The sequence below is a fragment of the Pseudochaenichthys georgianus genome, chromosome 7 (genome assembly GCF_902827115.2).
Source record: "Pseudochaenichthys georgianus chromosome 7, fPseGeo1.2, whole genome shotgun sequence".
NCBI classification, from domain to species: domain Eukaryota; kingdom Metazoa; phylum Chordata; class Actinopteri; order Perciformes; family Channichthyidae; genus Pseudochaenichthys; species Pseudochaenichthys georgianus.
In genome coordinates this window covers 5394047-5404018 of record NC_047509.1, presented here as the reverse complement: position 1 = coordinate 5404018, position 9972 = coordinate 5394047, and the positions used below count along the sequence as shown (strand labels likewise).

Sequence of the window (9972 nt, the reverse complement as noted above, 5' to 3'; positions counted from 1 at the left end):
GCGCACTCGAGCTGGTTTCTCCAAAATGACCTACCCCACCTTTAAGAAAGCAAATGTTTCTACCTCTAACAACCACATGATTTAGTCAACATGTGTGCAAGCTTCTGTATCTGCAAACTTTATCATCAGAATCCGGTTTCTTGGCAAGGTTTACACATTCAAGGATTTTGCTTTGGTGCATATGATGCGTATAAACAAGAGGAAACAAAAATAGAATGGTATGTTCTCCTCTTTGGCCTGCTATTGTCTCTGGAGCCACATGTACCCTGTAGTCTGTGGCTCAACTGCAGCCCTATCATCTGCACCAGTTGGCAGATACAAAGAGCTGGTTTTGCGTGTGAGCCTTTTGTGTGCGTGTGTGTGTGTTTGTCTTTTTATATGATGAAGTGTTGGAGGCGTGTGACGCTTCCCAGACTTGGGCTCTGTTTAATCTGACGCTGGGATGGCAGCTGTTGACCAAAGGAATTCATACATGTGTGTATAATTTGTTTTATGGCTCGACACAAACACGGGACATCTTTTACCCATTCCATTTGACATATCGTAAACAGAAGGTCGCTACGAGTGTTTCTCAGTTGTTGATTATAATTTCCATCGTGTCTATTAATAGAATAAACAGGATATCGAAGCACATTTTCTCAGAACATATAAATCAAACTTATCTGAACAACTGTGAGCTGAAGTATGTTGCCGCATAGCTTTGAACTCACCATTTGATTGGCCTGCTCTTAATGATAATAATCTCAGGGCTGGCGATGGCGAATGAGCCTCCCCTGAATCGCAAAAGGAGAAAAGATGACATGAATTAATAATGAGCAAAATTACTCAAACTCTGCACACCACGACCTGCCGCAGCACACGGTGAGCAGCGGGCCCTAAGGTGACAAAGCTAGATAAATATTTGATGTCTAAATATCATTTTGGGGTCCTGAGCCTGCTGTCTGACGGTCCTGCGCAGGTTATTGCGGCACATGGAGAACCATTAAGCTAAAGAAGAGACTGGGAATGTGTCTGCTCCTCTTGTCTGGACACTCAGATCAGGTGCTCAGGCTTCGGAGGCCTGTGTTTTGCCAGTGAAGTGAGTAGACGGTGTTCTTTGGGTGCCCTCAGGTGGAAGCCTGGTATAATTGCTGTTGACAACCTACAAGTCATTGTGCAATTAAAGCATCTGCCGCTCCTGTGTGGCAGCGGGCTGTGATGCCTTGTGACAGCTCGTAGCCATTAAGCAACTGTAAGCAGCTGGCGTGCCTCTGTGGGGGGAAATAATGTGACAGAGGCTCCCCCCCTCCCCCTATTGTTGCCCTTGTCTCATTGGGGAAAAGAGGGACATTACATCACTCACTGGATTCTTGGGCTTCTCGATGAATGGGGAGAAGGAGCAAGGCTACAAATTAGACGTGGCACAGCAGGATGTCAGAATGATACTTTGTTTCTGAGTACAACAAATAAAAAAGAGCTTATTGTTCTGAAAAAAAGGACAGAGTTCACTTTAAGTGTAGAGGGAATACAGTCAGCAGCATGAAGTGGAGGCAACGAACTGAGGTTGCAGTTGCTGTAAATTAGGGTTTTAATAATAAGTCAAGTGAGTCAATCAACAGGAGAATAATTGCCAGCAATTCTGATCATTTCTTTTATCATATTGTGTCAATTCTGTCATTCTGGGTATTCAAATGTGAAGATGTTTTATTTGTTCACCTGTTTTTATAATGTATTTTATTTATTTATTTATTAAAGGACAGATACAAACATAGATTTGCAATTAAAATAATGTTTTTTCTTTCATTTAATTTTGTATTTACCTTCAGAACTAACCTTCCTCATAGGAAAAGAAGAGAGTAAATACATTATTAATAAGTATTGAAAATACATAGTAACAGTGCATTATAATAAATATAAGTAATACATAAATAGTACTCCTCTGCCATTAAGAGGGAGTGTTTGAAGGCTTCAATTCCCATGTTAATCAATAATGTCCTTTTTGATAGTTGCAGCCCTTCTGCAGAGGGACGTTACTAAGTGGGTTTCCTCGTAAATAAGACTTAATAATGACACAACTAAACTCCTCACTCATACGTCTCATAAGCTGCCAGAGTGAAAAGGGAAAAGCCAGATTTACAAGTCTTTTGATTGTGTAAAAAAAAAAGGAAGTCTACATCAAAGCAGGGAGCATGCTGCACTGCTGGGAGCATGACATAAGTCTTTCTTTAATTAACACATCTCCAAGTCATTTGGTTGTCACATGTGAATGCGGTCTTTGATGAACATTTAACTGACACTGTGGGGGGATTTATGTGCCTATGATTTGCACACTTCTCGGTCAGATCAAGTTATTTATTTAATTATCTCCTCTTCATGTCTTTTTTTCCATTTGGATCGAGTCATCAATTTTGAAAATGCCCTAAGAAAACAGTACTTTCCTACTAATATGACATCAACTGTTACCATACATTCATATAAATCTGCAGGGACAATCCTGACAGAATCAAATTCAGAGACAGCAGTAATCAACTAGTCAGATTCGTTTGGGCAGGCCTTGAAAGACACTACTGTGTGTGTGTGTGTGTGTGTGTGTGTGTGTGTGTGTGTGTGTGTGTGTGTGTGTGTGTGTGTGTGTGTGTGTGTGTGTGTGTGTGTGTGTGTGTGTGTGTGTGTGTGTGTGTGTGTGTGTGTGTGTGTGTGTGTCTCAAGGATTTGCTGTTTCAGCAGGGAAGGAATCAGTCCTGTGCCTTTGCCATGCAGGAAAGTCAGCGTAAGGAAATTCCTGAGCTTCACAGTGGCAATCAGGCAGTTAAGGACCTGCCACTGAAAATGGAGCTGTGTGTCACTCACTTTCATGGCTTATTCACACTAGCAAGACTGCTCTGGCATTAAAAAAAAAGAGGCTTTCTCATTCACTCACCCCAACAACCCAGTAAATTGCCCTTACTTGAAAAATGGTAGTGTGTGTGTATATTTAACAGCAATTGAAAGCTTACCTTCTCACACGAGAAATATATTATTTTAAGTCGTTGCAGGTGCCACAGCAAGGGATACGGCTATTTACTGAAATGTGCAAACGTTGCAGTTACTCTGTAAACAATTTAGTTGGATAACATTGGACTTCTACGACAACGTCGGTAAGTATTAACTATTATTTATATTGTCCAACAAACAATTTGTTTTTGCATGGTAGCGAGGCCGTTGTGGGCCTTTTTTCATACGACTTCCAATACGACAGGTGGCAGTAACGTAAACTTAAAGGTAATTTGCAGGCTTTTTAGAAACGAAGAAACCCTGCAATGGCCGGAAAAGACTCTCAAATGTCTCTCACTCGGAGCAAAATGTTGTTTACATGTTGAAGATTTATATAAAATCTCCTGTACTTCTTTGGAAAAATGAAATAATATTTTCAGGACTAAAGTGACACTTCGGCTAAACCCGAATTATCACAACAATGACAATGCTGTGTTCAGGTACTCGTAAATAGAGTTGTACATATCCTACTTCCATGATTTAATTGTTTATACAACTAAGAATTGGATACATTTGCATGCTTTTTTCATAATGAGGACAACCAGAATACAGCTTATTTGCATAGGCATAATACAACGTGGAAAACATGAGGCTTACAATTGTCTTTATACGTTTTACAAATCACAAATATAAATTATTGAAAATCATGAAGAAAGTTAAGGAGCAAAACTATATAAAACATGTAATTGTAACGAAGTGAATCGTGTAACAATATAAAACACCACTTATATCATGTTATTTTCCCTGCTCATGGGGGAAATAATGATTGTCCCATTATGTACAAAAGCATCATGTGACGTAGGGACGTAGCCCGGACAGAACACATGGTTATCCCGCTGCCGTAAATCCCCAGTAGAATGTCGTAAAACCTATTTTGTTGTTAGAGGAGAAGTAAACCGCTTTTGCCATTGATTTCCAAAACCGCTGAATTTAATCAGTTTTGAAGTATGATGAAAGTTCAAATAGTGGCTGTCTGAATCTCAACTCTAGCCGGTACAGTTTAACATCATGGAGGACGTCGTGAATGCATTGAAGATGAGTTGATCTGCAGCAAAACAAGCTCGAAAATGGCAACATACCACACCGAAGGTAAATAAACAGCTGTGAAGAAGACCTCTAACCAAGTAGACTACACCAGTCATGATTTTGCGTTGTAATATTGCAGTCATGTTGTTGCAGGGTTAAAATATCATGGATCTGTGTTTTCGTTGCAGGACATTCTGTTGTTGTGGAGGTGAGCCCAGACATCCATATATGTGGCTTCTGCAAGCAGCAGTATAATAATTTCGATGTTTTTCTTGCCCATAAACGAAATGGATGCTCTTTACCAACCTCTGACACAACAGCCATCACTCCAGCAGCCCCTCTCACAGGTATAATAAATAATATTGATCTGGTTTTGTTGCCAATAATGTGCTTCCAGACTTGCTTTACAGTCTGCTCTCATATTCATTTCCTCCACAGATTCCAGTGCCGAGTTTGTTTTCGAGGAAACCTACCAGACCTGCGTTATGAGAGGTGTCAAAAAGATCCTGACCAAAGCACAGAAAACACCTTCCAAAAAAGTAAAACCTTCCCTGACTTCAAAGAGACACAGCTGCTGTTTCTCAGGTCGGTGCCTCTTGCCCTTTACGACTGTAACACATTCCTTCTTATTCGACTGCCAAGCAGGGGAAACAGTACTTCCTGCAACGTCATTAGCTGTTATTTATTTATAACACCTTTAGATTAACTTTCCACTGACGCACAGGCTACACTCGCCTTGTAAAAAACTCTATTACTGTTGATTTACAGGTTGCACTTTTAAGACGCAGTATGGACAAAAAGACATGGAGCGGCACCTCAAAACCCACACCGGTATGCCATCTCCTTGCACATGTGATGCTCCTTTCTTCTTAAACCTGGTATTGACACATTTAATTTTCCATCCTCCATCCAGGTGAGAAGCCCTTTGAATGCGAGCTGTGCCACAAGCGCTTCAGCCGGCGGGACAAACTCAACATGCACAGCCGCTCACACACAGGCGAGAAGCCACACAAATGTAAACACTGTCCCTACGCAGCAGCAGACAGCAGCAGTTTGAAGAAGCACCTGCGGATCCACTATAACGAGCGGCCTTTCAAATGCCAGATCTGTCCGTACGCCAGCCGCAACTCCAGCCAGCTCACCGTACACCTCCGCTCACACACGGGTAGGTAGACAGAAACTGTGGGGCGGATGATATCGAGTTTGTTTTAGACTGCATTGTGAATCCTTTGTTTGATTTCCTTCCAAGGGGACGCACCTTTCCAGTGCCAGCAGTGCGACGCAAAGTTCAAAATCAACTCCGACCTGAAGAGGCACCTCCGGATTCACTCGGGCGAGAAACCGTACAAGTGTGACTTTTGTGAATATCGCTGTGCCATGAAAGGCAACCTGAAATCTCACATTCAGATCAAACACGGCACCGAGAACTCCTTCCGCTGCGGCCACTGTGATTTCCAGTGTGCCAGCAAGAACGCTCTGCGGCAACACTCGCGAGAGCACCAGCCCATCCAGCCCATCCAGTGTTCCAAGTGCTCTTACTCCTGCACCAGCAAGGGGGCACTCAAAGTCCACGAGAGGATCCACTCAGACGAGCGGCCTTTTAAATGTGACTTCTGCAGCTTCGCCACCAAGCAGCGCAGCAACCTGGTCATCCACAAGAAGAAGTGCCACTCGGACAGACCGGAGAAAGGAAGCGGCGGGAAAGGTGTTCGAGGAGGAGGAGGGAAAACTGGAGCGGATTCTTCAAATCCAATCGGCTCCAGGTACCGGGCGAAACTGGAAGCGGCTCGAGCTTTCTGCTGCGACTCGTGCGACGCTTCCTTCGTGAGGGAAGACTCCCTGCGGAGCCACAAGAAGCACCACAGAGACGCTCAGAGCGTGATGCAGCTGCAGCTCCCCGCCCAAACTGAAACAACGACACACGGCGACTCCCAGATGGACTCTCCGTACAGCAGTGCACAGCTCAAAATCATCGTATCCCACCCTGTGAGTCAAGAGAACTCCTTGATCCCAGCTGCTGTGGAGAGTCAGCATAAAATGGTGCTTCTGAGCCCGGAGAGCCAGGACATGGTGGTGAACTCCATGATCCATCAGGTCAACTTGCTCGCGCCTATGCAACCTCTCGGGGTGCCCTCCGAGACCGCCCTCGAGCCCCAGGCGGTCCTGTTGACGACCAACGACCCGCTCCACCGGGCGCTGCTGCACACCGCCCTCAGCGCTCGGGACCCCATTAGCTCGCAGACTTTCATCACCACCTGCTCGGAGCTGGAGGGCCTGAACGCTTTAATCCAGGAGGGCGGCACCGAGGTAACCGTGGTGACAGAGGGGATTCCCGCCATGGTGACGACTACAACTCCGACCACCTTGGTGTGTGATCCAGCAGTTAAGGTGGCGGAGAGTGCCTTACACTGTGAGGAGGGTGCGCTACTGGTGCCGAACGTCTGGGGGGGCAAAACGTTGTGATCCACGGCGTCCCAATGATAGTGTCCGCTCAGCCTCAGCAGAGCACTATAGAGCAGCTCTCTTCTCACACACTTTACTCAGACACACACACACGCTGGAAGGCCTCCCACAATGAGGAGTTCTTTCTAAGACTATGAAGACTTTAACTGCTTTATAAGCTATTTCTTTGCCAGTAAGAACTCTTTAGGTCACGGGACATTAACAGTAACGGCTTTTGGTTCTAGCTATTTTATCATCAATCACTAAAGTAACAATAATGCTGACTTTGGACTTCATTATTTCAGGTTTTAGAATAACTTAAATGTTGTCGCAGCTCAGTAGTTCAATCCAAAATATCTTCATGTGTAACACTGAATCACTTCTGAGGATACAAAGTGTATCAGGGTTCCCACACGTCCTGAAAAAAACTGGGGAAAATGTAGCCAAAACGTATTGCGCTATAACAGTCTCCTATTTTCATTTTTGCTGAAAACTAACTTGACACTATTGATCACAGCTTCCCAAAATGAATAACATTGTCACCTGAATAGGCTATGTTATGTTCAGAATCATATTTATATACCTTTTTGAAATGGTAGTTTATGGAAACGGGGCATTACAAATAGTCTGCTGAGTGTTTAAAATGTTGTGAAAATCCCCCCAAGTCACACACATCACATGCTAGCAGGTTGTTAAATGTTAAAATGATTACTATGTTTGATCCATTCTCTTAAAGTTGACATGATTGGTAGCTTAGTTGTGTACATTAAGACATGTAAACATCAGTCTAAATCTGTCAATGGGCAACATTGAGGGGGACTATTTGTGTTAGTGGTTTTCTGACTGTTCATATTCAGCATTTAAGGGAGGATTTAATGCGTAAGTTATAGCCGAATACTGTTTTTTAATCAGATATCAACAGAGGAACAATTTAGCGTAAGTGGGAACCTTGTTATTCATTTGGACAAACTTTCACACATTCTTTGTTGGATGGGGAATTATTGGAGTCATCAAAATATAACTAAACCTTATTTCAATGTTATTAGGTTTTTTTTAAGACGAGGTTCAATGTTAGGCAATCTAAAGAAGAATAAAGCCTGAATCAAATGTGCACAACTTGAATGAATGTCTTTGATGGGTGTATCTGTTTTGTCCACTAGGTGGCAGTAGAGTGCTACACGTGAAGTTTACTCTGATATTGAGTGTTGTATTGACTCTACATATTCTGTATGTGTAGCCTTTTTTCTCTTTCATTCTGAATCTATAAAGTAGATTTGGAGAAAACATCAGATGGCAAATCAAGGTCTTACGTTTAAAAGTCAAGTTGCTCTCTTGATAGATTTTTCAATAAAGTGCCTCGTTTGCTTGTGGCTATCTATAATTGTGGCCATTTTTACATTCAGACTTCAGCACTTAGTATGAGCAGAGATTGAAGGCTGCACCTGAATAACAGTCTCTCTGGACAGATTACATTGATTTGTTTCTCGTCCCTCAGCACTAATGGCTCGTCAGATGCAGACTCAGCGTGGCCACATACTCAGATGAAGTTATTTGATGGACGACTGCACATCTGAAGTCTCACTGCACAGTCGCTTTGTGTCGCACAAGGGGAACTGACTTCTGCCGGAAATGGTATATCACCATACCCCTGTTCATGGCGATGGTGTGGTGCATAACCCTGTTAAAATGTGTATATTTTACCTGTTGATGTCTTTTTTTCAGCTCCATTTAATTAAATTTTGAGTTGATATTCTAGATGTCTACCTTTTCAATGCTACTTACACTTACATTTATGTTGGCATTATTGATCCTTTTCCTAAATGCTACTGACAGATATGGCCACTAGTTGAATATAAAGGAATAGTTTGTTATTTTCAGAAGTCTGTCAAGACATAGATGGGAGAATGGATATCACTCATATATATGTTTTTGTTGTTGTTGAAGCTGAGGCCTGTAGAGAAGAGTGAAACTTACACACATGTTCATTTGTGTTCACTGCTAATCTTTAGAGGTGCTGGTAGGCTGATTTAGTTCCCTTTGGACAAAGCATGCTAGCTGTTAGCAGTCTATGCTAAGCTAACCTGCTGCTAATTGTAGCTTTTCGGATATGAAGCAAAGAGTGGAATATCCTCATCTAACTTGGGAAGATTAGAGGAATACTTTCCTGAATGTTTTACTCTTAATATTTAACATACAATTTAGATAATCAGTTTATACGAAGTTATAAGCTGTTGCAGATGAATGTACCAAAGATATTAAAGATTAGCTCCCTTTTGCTTAACTTCAACGTCAGAATACAGTTTAGGCCTACATGAAAATGTAGCATTAATAGTAATCATGTAAAATATCAGCCAAATGCCCATTCTGATTCAACATCGTACTTTTATTTTAAGTAATGTATACTTTAGTGATCATACGGTTATATTGTTCAGTAATGTTTTGAATGCAGGACTTTTTATGGAGTATGTTTCAATTGTTCTGTTTTACTTTACTGAAATACCATCTGAAAACTGAATGAAGAATGACTTCTGTATCTATTTAAATCCTACGCGTACGATAAATTACCATATTTCTAAATTTAGAAAAGAACATCTTGAATCTTCCAGTGACAGAAGATACTCTCAACTGATTGAAGTAACAATTCCTTTACTTTTTCAGGGACATGAAACAAGTGGGTGGTGACAAATGTAACCTATTCATAGAGAGCACCTTTTTTCTCATGTGAACTGGGATAAATTATGCTCTTGCATTGTCACTGCCTGCATTTATATTCTAATGATCTGCGGTGTCAGTGCTGCTGACCCTTTTCAACGCTGTGTTTGATTCCAGGACCAAAGTGTTGTCGTCTGATCTTCAGGTGGAATTCCTAAAAAAAGCTCCTGGGATTCTGTTATGAGGATGAGATGTATGTGGGAAAAGCAAGAAGTGCTCTCCGGTGTATCTCTTTGATCTATTATCTAACAGACTTCCAGGCCCTAATCCTGAGCACCCTTGAGGAGGAGAGCCCATTTCCTCCCCCGCCCCCCTTCTCCCGCTATACATGTGACGACATGGGTGAGTTAAGAGCTTCTTCTAATCTACAGCATATTTGGAGTTGGGAAAATCATGCCATTCCTAATGTAGTTAGTGTATGTATGGATGGGTGGAATATTGAATGGTTCACCTTATTCCAAGATGTACAGAAGAGGATTAGGGCCACATGTGAAAGATTTGTTGGAGATCTGACAAAGAGTGAATTCCTTTTTTTTTAACATTATTATTCTGAGATTAAAATAAGAGTTCTGAGAAAAAAGTCACAACATTTGTTTTGTTTTTTATAAGAATGCTGAGAATCACAATTCTGAGATTAAATTGTATAATTTTTTTGAGATAAAAGTCAAATTTCTGAGTTTAAAGTCAGAATTCTCAGAAAAACGTCAAAAAAAATGTTTCTGAGAAAAGTTAAAAACTGACTTTAATCTCAAAACTCAAAGAAATATTTTACACGTGACC

The 9972-nt window shown here is 41.7% G+C and overlaps 1 protein-coding gene across 1 annotated transcript; it reads left to right on the top strand.

The window, feature by feature from the left end:
• The first annotated feature begins 3551 nt into the window (after positions 1-3551).
• Positions 3552-7850, top strand: zfp64 (zinc finger protein 64 homolog (mouse)). The gene is given in 8 exon segments (XM_034086310.1): positions 3552-4101; positions 4227-4385; positions 4477-4623; positions 4807-4869; positions 4952-5203; positions 5288-6475; positions 6478-6584; positions 6587-7850. Coding segments are annotated over 8 exon segments (1968 nt in total). The 5' UTR covers positions 3552-4079; the 3' UTR covers positions 6617-7850.
• Positions 7851-9972: the final 2122 nt, after the last annotated feature.